The following is a 13,406-nucleotide window of genomic DNA, read 5'->3' on the forward strand; positions in this document are numbered from 1 at the left end:
GTATTCAGACCCTTTGCTCAGTACTTTGTTGAAGCACCCTAGGCAGTGATTACAGCTTCAAGTCTTCTTGGGTAGGACACTACAAACTTGGCACTCCTGTATTTGGGGAGTTTCTCCCATTTCTTCTCTGCAGATCCTCTCAAGCTCTGTCAGGTTGGATGGGGAGCGTCGCTGCATAGCTATTTTCAGGTCTCTCCAGAGATGTTCGATCGGGTTCAAGTCCAGGCTCTGGCTGGGCCGCTCAAGGACATTCAGAGACTTGCCCCGAAGCCACTCCTGCGTTGTCTTGGCTGTGTGCTTAGGTCGTTGTCCTGTTGGAAGGTGAACTTTCGCCCCAGTCTGAGGTTCTGAGCGCTCTGGAGCAGGTTTTCATCAAGGATCTCTCTGTGCTTTGCTCCGTTCATCTTAACCTAAATTCTGACTAGTCTCCCAATCCCTGCCGCTGAAAAACATCCCAACAGCATGATGCTGCCACCACCATGCTTCACCTTAGGGATGGTGCCAGGTTTCTTCCAGACAGGACGCTTGGCATTCAGGCCAAAGAGTTCAATCTTGGTTTCATCAGACCAGAGAACCTTGTTTTTCATGGTCTGAGAGTCTTTGGGTACCTTTTGTCAAACTCCAATTGGGCTGTCATTTACATTTACATTTAAGTCATTTAGCAGACGCTCTTATCCAGAGCGACTTACAAGTACATACATTCATAGTTTTTTTTTTTTTGTACTGTCATGTGCCTTTTACTGAGGAGTGGCTTCTGTCTGGCCACTCTACCATAAAGGCCTGATTGGTGGAGTGCTGCGGAGATGGTTGTCCTTCTGGAAAGTTATCCCATCTCCACAGAGGAACTCTGGAGCTCTGTCAGAGTAACTATTGGGTACTTGGTCACCTCCCTGACCAAGGCCCTTCTCCCCGATTTGGCTGGGCGGCCAGCTATAGGAAGAGTCTTGGTGATTCCAAACTTTTTCCGTTTAAGAGTGATGGAGGCCACTGTGTTTTTAGGGACCAGAAATATTTTGGCACCCTTCCCCAGATCTGTGAATCGACACAATCCTGTCTCTGAGTTCTACGGACAATTCCTTCGACCTCATGCCTTGGTTTTTGCTCTGACATGTACTGTCAACTGTGGGTCCTTATATAGACAGGTTTGTGCCTTTCCAAATCATGTCCAATCAATTGAATATACCACAGGTGGACTCTGTCCAAGTTGTAGAAACATATCAAGGATGATCAGTGGAAACAGGATGCACCTGAGCTCAATTTCGAGTCTCATAGCAAAGGGTCTGAATACTTAAACAGAAATACCTTATTACATAAGTTTAATACATTTGCAAACATTTCTAAAAAAGTGTTCTTGCTTTGTCATTATGGGGTATAGTGTGTACGTTGCTGAGATTTAAAATAAAATGTAATCATTTTTAGAATTTTAGAATAAGGCTGTAATGTAACAAAATGTGGAAAAAGTCAAGCGTCTAAGTACTTTTTGAATACGCTGTGAATGCACTGTATGTGTGTTAAAACGTGAGAACCTCTGCTTGTCCCTCCTGGCCATCTCCTCCTCCAGCCAAAATGAACATATTGATGTTCAAGTTGGTATTCTCCCACCATGCCCATCTAGAAGGGCCTTGCCTGCCTTCAGATGCTTCAAAACTGCTGCTAAGAATGGAGATATCATTCTTAACCTTAGATATGTATTTACGCACATTCTGTAAATTCATGACTGATGAGCAGGGGCCAACCTCATTGCCCACCTCCCCACTGCGGGCCCCTCATGGGCGCAAATTATATTAATCATACTAATGTTTGTTCGCATTTGTGCGTTCACGGTTCACAGAAACATGTTGATTTCAATTTCACAAAACACTATAAAATGTGAGTGTCAGTTTGGGTGTGTGGGTGTGTGGTTGTGTTTGTGCACGCATCAAGACATGACTTGGCACAGTTGTTTGGATTAGATGTAAAGGAAATGTATTGCCACACCAGAGTTCACATAACAGGTAGTCTCTACTGTGCTGTTAAACCGTGAGATAAATGAGATGATGGAAACTGCATTGATTGCTGTGAAGATGAACGTAAACATGTCTGAGCGTCAGGTTCCAGCATGGTTCAATCTCAGGGGATTGCCCCGGCTGTCGGTGGCTCTTAATAACAACAATCAAATTACAGGCAGTCATATCCACACAGAGAACAGGGACATGACCTCAACCTGTGCTGCTTTCCACACTCTCCGCCACACACACACACACGGCGGTGCAAAGGGGAAGCCATCACATGATTGTTTCAGGAAGAGAATGAATCAAACCCCATATTGGTTATTCATCATCTCCCACTGATGGGAAATTAATAGCCAACGGTGCTCGCTGAGCGCTCCAACTGCCTGCCGTCTGTAAATAAAAGATCCATAATAGTCTTTATCAAAGGCGTGGGGATGTACCAGCCATTTACAATGTGATGATAAAGCCCTGGGCCCAGCAGGCCTCCACCTCCTCCTGCTGCCAGTGCAGGAACCTCTGTTGATGCTGACTGACTGACTGGCTGCTGAGAGGAATGATGGCATGGCTAATGTTGACACACAGCCTGGCTTTTTATTTTTTACATGGCTCTCTCACACTACATCACAACAACGATGACTGAACTGTCACTGGTGGCTCATTATTCTACTTTCTCTAACTGTTTATCTCCCTATTCTTTCCATCTTCTCTCTTTTCACTCTTTTGTTCTGTCTTCTCTTTCTCTCCCTCAGAGACGGACTTCCCCAAGGTTGCTGGGGAGATATCCTCCTTTGATGAGGACAGTAATGATACTCTCTCTCCTGATCAGCCCATTGGTCAGGAGTCTCCACTGGGCCACGGCCCTCTGCCCTCTCCCCCCGACGCCCTAGCTTGCAACAGCACCCCCACACAGTTTCTCACTCAGGTTCCTCCGCCACCCCCTCCTCTTCCTCCCTTCTATGGGCCCTGCCAACCAGTGAAGTTGAGCAATGGGACAGCAGTTCTGAGAACCACCCCTGCACTGATCAAGGTTAGTGGCAGCTGTCACGGCTAATTATGAGTATTGTACCAAAGCCCATTGTATTTGTATTATTTGTTTAGCATTACTTCTGTTGTTAACAGTAGACTAGTCTAGTGTTTAATCCACTACGTCTCAATGATCTTTCCCCCTGCAGTCCCAGCCAAAGCCCACCTCAGAGCGCCCCCCTCAGCGATCCAAGAAGCCCAAGGACAACAAGCCCAAGGTGAGGAAGCTGAAGTACCACCAGTACATCCCCCCGGACCAGAAGGCCGACCACGAGCCGCCCCCTCAGCTGGACTCCACCTACGCCAAGATCCTCCACCAGCAGCAGCTCTTCCTCCAGCTGCAGATCCTCAACCAGCAGCAGCAGCACTACAACTACCACACCATCCTTCCTGCACCGCCCAAGTGAGTGAGTGTGTGTTTGCGCGTGTGTGTATACAACTGTTTCACATACCCATCAACTTCAGCCTGTATCCTATCCTATCATCGTTTTGACTCTCGTTATTTTCTCTCCAGACCACTAACAGATCAACCACCTCCCACCAATGGCCCCTCTCCTTCTCCGGCCGTGCCCGCCCCCTCGACATCCTCCTCCAGTCAAAGTGCACCAAGCCAGCAGAATGTCACACATGTGGGAGGGGCCACAGCAGGTTGTTTGCCTCCTAACCTGGACGACCTGAAGGTCAGTAAAAGCCGTTGCATTTATCAAGAGTTGACTGTGTTGACAAAACCAACTGTGTGTCTAAACATTTCACATTCTGACACCTTCTTTTGTCCTCCAGGTGGCTGAACTGAAGCATGAGCTCAAACTGCGGAGCTTGCCTGTGTCAGGCACCAAGAATGACCTCATCGAGCGGTTGAGGAACTACCAGGCTCAGCAGAACAGTCGTGGTAGTGCAACAACTACAACAGTAGGGGGTGCCACAGGGTCAGGGGCCGGAGCTTCCAAAAGCAACCACCCAACACAACAACAACAAAAACAACTACTAAAACAGCAGCAACAGCAACTTTCCCAACACCAGGCCCTGTCCTCTGTGGTCCACCAATCAGGAGATGCAGGTGTGTTAACCTTGGCAACCTTCCCGTTCATGACCACTGCTCCACAGCAGATCATGCACTTTGGCAGCACTAGCTCCTCCCCGCCTGTCTCTCCTGCCCCTTCGGAACGCTCGCTAGCTGGGATGAGTCCAGATGAGACGAGCTGTAATGGAGATGCATTTGGGGAGATGGTAAGTCTTCTTTCTATATCAGATGTGTCCTTACTTTAAAAAATATATATATGTTTTTATAGTGCCCAGATATCAGGTTTTATGGTTTGAATCTTGAGAGACTACTTTTCTCTTTCCAAATAGGTAAGCTCTCCCCTCACCCAGCTAAGCCTCCATCCCTCCCCACAGCACCGTGGCACTATCAAAGAGGAGTTGAGTGGCTCGGCCCCAACAGCCTGCCAGTTCTCCATGGCTGCTCTGCAGAAACGCGTGCAAGTAGCACCCCCCTCTGTGAACAAGGACCAGATGCTGCAGGAGAAGGACAAGCAGATCGAGGAGCTGACGTGCATGCTAAGGCAGAAACAGCGGCTGGTGGAGACCCTGCGCGTCCAGCTGGAACAGGGCAAGAGAGGGGGCCGGGACGCCCCCCCAGAACCCCTGGGCCTTGTCAGGGTGAAGGAAGAACCGCCAGACATCCCCAGCATCCCCTCCACATTTTGCCCCATTGCCCGCTCCCCGACCCCTTCCCAGTGCCACATGGAGGTCACCAAGATGACCATCAAGCAGGAGGTCGGGGATGTGGAAGAGGCCGTGGAGCCGTCCTTGGAAGCCCCACCTCAGCAGGTGCAGCTGGAGCAGATCCAGGCACAGCAGCGGTCGCAGCTGGAGCAGCTGAAGGTGCAGCAGACGCAGCAGATCAACGCGCTGCAGCTGGCACAGCAGCAGGCCCTGCAGCAGCTGCTCCTACAGCAGAACCAGCAGAATCTGCAGAAACACCGCTCACAGCAGAGGAAGAAGAAGTCCCACAAGCAACAGCTCAAGCAGCAGCAGCAACAGCTACTGTCCCAACAACAACAGCAGATACAATCAAAGAACCAACAGCTGTTACAGTCAAAGCATCAACAACAGCAGATATTGCAGGCACAACAACAACAGCAGTTGAAGTCACAACAGGTCAGTGGCAGTCAAAACAACTCAACGGCTAGTCACAACAAGAGCTGCAGACAGTGACAGCAAAACAAATGTGATCCCAGTCAAAATAGTCAGTGTGTCACCTTGTGTTTGTCTCTTGCTGACTAATGCCTTTGGTCTCTTCCAGGTGTCTCAGATGTTCCTCAATCAGCAGTCGCGCTCCACCACTTCCTTCCCCTTGGATCTCCTCAAGACACACTCCACACCTACCCTGGTGACAGACAGCAACGGCAACCATTTCCTCATCGCACTAACCAATCACTGTGCCGAGAGCCAAGGGAGTGATACGCCACAAGGCACTCCACAGGGAAAAGCAACCAATCACATCATACTGCAGGTAAACATTTAAATCCCTCTTTCACTCAAACCTAATGTTTTTGTTTAGGGACTCCTTGTGCTGCTTACTTTCTTCTCACGCTATTTCTCTCCTTGGTCTCTACCAGAGACTGCAGTCAACTCCCACCAAGCTGCCCAGCCAATCCCCTCTTCAGTTGTCCAGCAGTGACACCCAATCAAAACCGAAAACTCAACCAGGCCTTGTGAAGCAGCCAACCAGAAAGGTAAGGGAACGTTTCTAAAAGCCTGATATGTAGGATGTCCATTGAACAGCGGTCAATGGAGCCTCAATTTTGGTGGTGACTGGCTTGTTGATAATGTCCCATTAAGTGAGAGAGTCATTCGGAAATGCCTCGGTGACTCCAATAATCGTCTGTTATGTGAATTAATGATGTAAACCCTGTAATACGCTGACAGCATCCTTGATATATAAGAGCTGATAACTAATGTAATGTAATAGTGATTATTATTCTGGTAATTACTGTAATGATATTCCTCATCTTTGTGATTTATGTTTTAAACTCAGAATGAAGCTTTCAGCTAATTTGCATCTCAGCTCATTAAGATTTATCTCCCATTTTGCTTAGGGACAGAAGGCGGGGCTGCAGGTGTCAACCAATCACTCCCCAGGGGTCGCTCTCTCCTTCTCTGCCCCGCCCAATCTCCAGCCTTTCTTCCCCAATGATGACTCCTCCCCTTCTGAAAAAGACGCCTCCCCCTCTCCTCCAGCTCAAACTGTAATTGTGAACTTGTTAAAACCTGTACTGTAGTTGCAGTTCTTTAAAGGGACAAGTTAATAGTATACATTTTTAAGACATGAGAACATTGTTCTATTTCCATCAGGAGGATTTGAGTCCAGGTCTTGACCATGAACCCCTGTTCAGCCCTCCTTCTCCCAAACAGACACCCTCCCCTAACCCACCGGATGACAAGGTAACCCACGCCGCCTGGCTGTTTCTATGTTTGTGTCTCAGAGGTCTCATTATGGACAACCATGCCAAGACCCTTGCTCTTCTGTATTCACCTCTCAACTCAGTTGCTGTGTCAGGTTTTACTATTCTCCCTGTGTCTTGCTCCCAGGATAATGGATCCACCCAGCATATGGACGATCTCTTCGACATCCTGATTCAAACAGGAGGTGAGTGTTGAATGCCGATAGAAGAAGAGCTCCTTCTGGTTTCCGGATTCAATATTTGTCTCCTACTGGTTGACATTTCTTCTCTCTCCTCCTCTCCCAGAAATCTCAGCCACCTTCAAACCAGCGCCCGACCCTTCCCTGGCGCGACTGCGCCCCAACACCCCTTCCCCTTCCCACTCTCAGGCCCCCTCCCCTCTCCAGCTGCAGCTCCACTTCTCGCCCCCCACCCCTCCCGAACCCGAGACCCCCCAGCCAGGCACAGGGGAGGAGGAGGAGCTGCAGGCGCCGGCCACCGTTGATCAGGACGTAAGCAACACAGGAAGTGGACGTCTGGAGGACTTCTTGGAGAGCACCACGGGCAAACCCCTCCTGGGGGTGGAGCCTGGCGGGCCCCTGACCCTGATTGACGACCTTCACAGTCAAATGCTAAGCACCCCCAGCATCCTGGACCACACATCCTCGCCCATGGACACCTATGAGCTGTCGGGCTACACGGTCAACCCCCCTGGCCTGGACTTCGGAGACCATGCCCTGGACAGCATGGATTGGCTGGATATCACCATGGGAGGGGCGAGCAACGAGATTGCAGGGCTCGCCCCACTGGGTCCCCTGGGCCCCCACACGCCCCCCAGCGTCTTCTCAGCGGACTTTCTGGACAGTTCAGACCTGCAGCTCCACTGGGACTCCTGCTTATAGCCTTGGACCGTCTTATTGTCATCCACACGGATAGATGCTGATGTTACGTTGTCAACTCTTTCTCTCTTTTCTCAACGCACGGTACAACGACTCAAAAACACACTGGCTCTACTGCACTCTGAACTCAGTCCCTCTTACTGACTAACACTTTGATAGATGTCTTATGTGTATACCCCTACGTTCTATAAGGCAGGCCCTCTTACACACGTAGCTTATACAGCAATACCTTTGTTAACAAACCCTGTGGACCGTAGTTGATGATGCTCCATCTGAGCCAGTCAGCAGCTTACCGTAGCTACCGATCTGGACTATTGTCTATGTTTATTATTGCCCTTAGTAGTATTAGTAATACTATGGAGATATTGTAACAATGTTGAACCAGTAATGTGAGAACAAGACGATAATCACGTCTGTCTAGCAGCTTTAGGGTTAAAAAACCACAACCTACTTATTTTCATGAGAACTTTAGAGGAGATGATCAGGGAAGCCAAGGTGAAGGAGAATCAAGTAGCTATTTGTTAGCATGAATGCATGCAGGAGTCAGACCGTGGCTCCAGTGTAGCAGTCTGGTGACCGCAGCTCTGGCTGAGTAGGAGAACTGCAGGAGGAGCCTGGTACAGAGGAGAGACACACAGATGGTGATATTTGACTATGATATATTTTTTCCCATAATATGGGATGTATTTTGGAATATATTTGAAAATGCCAGGAAACATGATTTCATGTTTTAGAACACGTGGTCTTACACGCTTAGCTTTAATGATATTGCTCTAGAACATTATGACAGACGTGATAGGATTTTATATATTTGATAAAAATGAGAACCTGCTTTTTTAAACAGAGGTATTGCTGCTACGTAGTGTACTTGATCTCCCTTGGACGTAGGTTCATTTTCATAGACGCGCTGAACTAAATGTCAGCCAGTACTGTAGCTAAAGTAAGTTAGGGTTAAGAGATTGCAAAGATGGGAATGTTTGTTTCATTTTAACCTATATAAGCAACTAAGTATGCAGAGATGACCCGTTTCGTGTATACTGTAGTCCACTCCATCAATTATAGTGATGCCTACTGAACCACGAGCCGCATTGGTGAATCACGAATGCTGTGTTATTATTTTGGGTGCCCCTTAACATCATGACTGTATTATTATTAATGTACTGTATCAGTACCTTTGCCAAACGTTTTATTAATAAAGTCCTCCCTATAAATTCTTGCTGTAATATACCAATTTAGACACTGAAAATGTATTATAATGCACAGTTATTTTTTTGACTTGACAGTGTTTTTCCATTTTAGGCAAGTACACGGTTTACTGTGACAAATTCTGTCAACAGTGTGAACTCTGTATCCGGAGTTAGAAAACCAATTTTTTATTTTATTGAGCCTTATTTTACTAGGCAAGTCAGTTAAGAACAAATTCTTATTTACAGTGACAGCCTTTCCCGGCCAAACTCGGACGACGCTGGGCCAATTGTGTGCCGCCCTATGGGACTCCCAATCACGGCCGGATGTGATACAGCCTGCATTTGCACGGCCTCAGACTCACACAACACTGCACCCACACACGTGCACATGCTCAATTTTGAGCATTGCTTGCTTGTTTGAATGTATTATCCCTTTCATGGTTTGTTGCATATCACCACAGACATACATTCAAGATATGCTTCTGTGGTGGGGGCGGACAGGCAGTTTCTGTCCAGTATATCCTCCTCTTTGACTTTGCCCTCATGGTGGCCTGACTGGTGCTGTTGAATGGAAAACCCTCCATGGTAGAGGGATTGTAGGCCAGTCAGCCCCGATCTGCTGTATTAGGGATTCTGAAATGCTCCATTTTAAGTTGTCAACACTTGAGGGATTTGGGGATTGCTCTGGGGAGGGATACTGGTTGGGCTTCTTCATGATTTGGACATTTTTATTATGTATTTTCTTTTTTTTAGAAAAGTAATTGATTACATTTAAATTGGATAAATTGTGGTTTACAGCATGGATGTTTGGGGGCCACTGCATGGAATGAGGGTTGGAGATGAACATTTTGAAAAAGCGGATACTGTGAAGTAATCATTTAGCACCAGAATCGCCCTAGAGCAGGTTTCTCCAACTGGTGGCCCGTGTCCCGAATTTGGCCAGTGGGTGATTTTATTTGGCCCCCCCAAATTTTCTGAGCAAAATATAATACAATATATAATTGTTTTGTTGGACATAAAAGACGAGCAAATCTGCTTCGTTATTTTAATTTTGGAAGTCTGTTCCAAAGAATTCCCATGCATAAGAGAGATACAGTATGTGTTCATATACAAATGTATGCAAGGTTTGAAATGATTACATCTGTTTTGTCATATATTTGTAAATATGGTCCAGCCCCCTGACCATCTACTCAATAAAAAATTGGTCTGCAGCTGAATCTAGTTGATGATCCCTGCCCTAGAATGACCAAACTACTGTATTACAACTAGCCCATAGATATAGACCCTGCTTTGCAACTGCCCACTTTCATGTGCTCACTTTTTTTTGTCTGTGTGTCTGAAGGTATACTGACAAGGAGGAACACAAATGTATATACAGTGGGGCAAAAAAGTATTTAGTCAGCCACCAATTGTGCAAGTTCTCCCACTTAAAAAGATGAGAGAGGCCTGTAATTTTCATTATAGGTACACTTGACAGACTATATGACTATATGAAATCCAGAAAATCACATTGTAGGATTTTTAATGAATTTATTAGCAAATTATGGTGGAAAATAAGTATTTGGTCAATAACAAAAGTGTATATCAATACTTTGTTATATACCCTTTGTTGGCAATGACAGAGGTCAAACGTTTTCTGTAAGTCTCCACAAGGTTTTCACACACTGTTGCTGGTATTTTGGCCCATTCCTCCATGCAGATCTCCTCTAGAGCAGTGATGTTTTGGGGCTTTTGCTGGGCAACATGGACTTTCAACTCCCTCCAAAGATTTTCTACGGGGTTGAGATCTGGAGACTGGCTAGGCCACTCCAGGACCTTGAAATGCTTCTTACGAAGCCACTCCTTCGTTGCCCGGGCGGTGTGTTTGGGATCATTGTCATGCTGAAAGACCCAGCCACGTTTCATCTTCAATGCCCTTGCTGATGGAAGGAGGTTTTCACTCAAAATCTCACGATACATGGCCCCATTCATTCTTTCCTTTACACGGATCAGTCGTCCTGGTCCCTTTGCAGAAAAACAGCCCCAAAGCATGATGTTTCCACCCCCATGCTTCACAGTAGGTATGGTGTTCTTTGGATGCAACTCAGCATTCTTTGTCCTCCAAACACGACGAGTTGAGTTTTTACCAAAAAGTTATATTTTGGTTTCATCTGACCATATGACATTCTCCCAATCTTCTTCTGGATCATCCAAATGCTCTCTAGCAAACTTCAGACGGGCCTGGACATGTACTGGCTTAAGCAGGGGGACACGTCTGGCACTGCAGGATTTGAGTCCCTGGCGGCGTAGTGTGTTACTGATGGTAGGCTTTGTTACTTTGGTCCCAGCTCTCTGCAGGTCATTCACTAGGTCCCCCCGTGTGGTTCTGGGATTTTTGCTCACTGTTCTTGTGATCATTTTGACCCCACGGGGTGAGATCTTGCGTGGAGCCCCAGATCGAGGGAGATTATCAGTGGTCTTGTATGTCTTCCATTTCCTAATAATTGCTCCCACAGTTGATTTCTTCAAACCAAGCTGCTTACCTATTGCAGATTCAGTCTTCCCAGCCTGGTGCAGGTCTACAATTTTGTTTCTGGTGTCCTTTGACAGCTCTTTGGTCTTGGCCATAGTGGAGTTTGGAGTGTGACTATTTGAGGTTGTGGACGGGTGTCTTTTATGCTGATAACAAGTTCAAACAGGTGCCATTAATACAGGTAACGAGTGGAGGACAGAGGAGCCTCTTAAAGAAGAAGTTACAGGTCTGTGAGAGCCAGAAATCTTGCTTGTTTGTAGGTGACCAAATACTTATTTTCCACCATAATTTGCAAATAAATTCATTGAAAATCCTACAATGTGAATTTCTGGATTTTTTTTTCTCATTTTGTCTGTCATAGTTGAAGTAGAAGAAGAAAATTACAGGCCTCATCTTTTTAAGTGGGAGAACTTGCACAATTGGTGGCTGACAATACTTTTTTGCCCCACTGTACAATTTGTATCGGTTTTCCACATGTTATGTAGATCACATGGATCATCTTTGTATACATTGTTTTATTTAATGTTTTCTCAAAAACCTTACAGGACTCAGTCACAGCAGCCATCGTCCTCTTCCCTTACCTCTTCAATGAAGATCCAAGGGGCTGAGTTCAAAACTGAACTCTTTCAATAAGCAGTTAATACCCCCCCCCCAAACGTTTTAAGGAACCGTTAAAGGATTCTTTGAAAGCACTCTAGTTCTCCTCTAGCCCCTCACATATTGTCCCTTTCGTTTAATTAACCAATCTGGAACCCCAATGAATTTTCCAGCCAATTAGCAAAGTTAATCTGTGTTAAGCTTTTATTTTCTCAGTGAAGAAGTGTCCCGTCTTTCCAGTTCCTCTTGCTACTTTATTCCTGACTGTAATTAAAAATGAAACAATAGTGTGCAGGTCTCGTGAGTATTGAGTAAGGTACTTTATTTCTGTCAACTAATTGAAAACGTCACTCGAGACCCCCCGCCGCCCCATCCACCCACATGCCCCCTCCCATCCCGCTTAAGTTGTTCCGGATGTGTCCAATCGCAATGAATTCCTCTGCATTTAATTCATTTTCTGCACTGAAATAGTCCATCAGGTTTTATGGGCTGTCCATCCCCACCCACTACTCCATCACAGATCACCCCTCTTAAACCATACATATTGATTAGGGTCGCTAGTGTTTTATGAAGTGGTGGGGGTGCCTACCTGCCATTGTTGGGGGATTGAAGCAATCTCTGGAATTAATTTGACAAATGACAATCCTCCGGTTGACATTATTGGGGATAAAAGAGTCCTGTAGAGGTAGAGTTGCAAATTGAGTTGATTGACGGAAGTACAGTACAGACTTGGAAGGGAACCAAATCCTTTTTTCTTTCCTGCATTACCTCTTCTGGCCAACGGTGTGATGTGACCTTCAAGTAAAGGGTGCCTGATTTCCTTCCAAATGGGAGAATAGCAATGCAGGTGGACTATGCAGCTCTTCAGGAGTGCTCAAATTTAATTGAGTTTATGAAACGGTGGATGGGAAGATCGATGGAGCCCATCCATCTAATGTACTGAGGTCGCTGTCAATGCCCCTCTGCAGACAGACAGGGTGTCCAGCCGTCCACACACCATTACGGCCCGAGTGACTGACCATTACAGAACCACCACACCACTCAGAGCACAGCGCCTGCATATGTCAGTTGCTTGACCCGTGTCTGCTCTTATCTATTTCTCTTTGTCCTCCGTGTTTTCCATCCACACACTTCCCTCTCTCTCCCTTTTCTTAAGCCTGTCGTTGCAGCCTGGGACCTTCCTGCCTGTGCACTGACAGCTGCTGTGTGCAGACACTGAGCCAATGAGATTGATGGAGCTGTCGCTGGCCTGCAGAGTGTGTGTGTGGGCGTGTGTGTGTGTTTGAGTGCCAGAGTGTATGACGTGAGTGTGTGTGCGAGAGCATATGTGTGGAGAGGGAGGTTTGAAAGGCTCGATATCCTCCGACTGCAGTCCAAGCACCCCTTACTGTTGTGCCAGACTGTTGCCTGTCTCAAACCCCCTATTCTGCTCCCTCCCCTCAGGCCCAGCCGCCCCTCAAGGCCCCCCATTCTTGCAGCACAGTTAACAATCAATCAGCAGTATTACAATCACAATGCTGGTTCCTCATGTGGTGGGCTTATCTCTCTCGTAGTCAGCTCTCTCCGGTTTTGCTGTCGCTCTTGTCTCTGTCTCATAATCTAGTGCTGTCTGTCTTTGTCTCTCTCGTGTTCAATTCCTTCGGTTCTGCTTCCCTCTTTCCTTCTGGAAATGTCACATTCCTTTTTTCCCCACTTCCATTCGTCCTGCTTCTTCTTTCATTGTCCCGTGCTGTCTTATTCTTGCTTTTTCT

The 13,406-nt window shown here is 46.7% G+C and overlaps 1 protein-coding gene across 5 annotated transcripts in view; it reads left to right on the forward strand.

The window, feature by feature from the left end:
* The window catches only part of LOC120034059 (myocardin-related transcription factor A-like), a 44,922-nt gene extending 35,165 nt beyond the window's left edge, over positions 1-9,757 (forward strand). For all 5 annotated transcript variants that reach the window (XM_038980471.1, XM_038980475.1, XM_038980472.1 and 2 more), the window contains 11 exons: positions 2,741-3,018; positions 3,164-3,417; positions 3,529-3,694; positions 3,795-4,241; positions 4,365-5,174; positions 5,320-5,529; positions 5,636-5,752; positions 6,116-6,265; positions 6,372-6,461; positions 6,609-6,666; positions 6,767-9,757. In XM_038980471.1, coding sequence (XP_038836399.1) covers positions 2,741-3,018; positions 3,164-3,417; positions 3,529-3,694; positions 3,795-4,241; positions 4,365-5,174; positions 5,320-5,529; positions 5,636-5,752; positions 6,116-6,265; positions 6,372-6,461; positions 6,609-6,666; positions 6,767-7,362 — 3,176 coding nt within the window. In that variant the 3' untranslated portion in view covers positions 7,363-9,757. The remainder of the gene's footprint in view (positions 1-2,740; positions 3,019-3,163; positions 3,418-3,528; positions 3,695-3,794; positions 4,242-4,364; positions 5,175-5,319; positions 5,530-5,635; positions 5,753-6,115; positions 6,266-6,371; positions 6,462-6,608; positions 6,667-6,766) is intronic.
* The last annotated feature ends 3,649 nt before the right edge of the window (positions 9,758-13,406 follow it).

This window comes from Salvelinus namaycush, chromosome 41 (assembly GCF_016432855.1).
Source record: "Salvelinus namaycush isolate Seneca chromosome 41, SaNama_1.0, whole genome shotgun sequence".
Classification (NCBI taxonomy): Eukaryota; Metazoa; Chordata; class Actinopteri; order Salmoniformes; family Salmonidae; genus Salvelinus; species Salvelinus namaycush.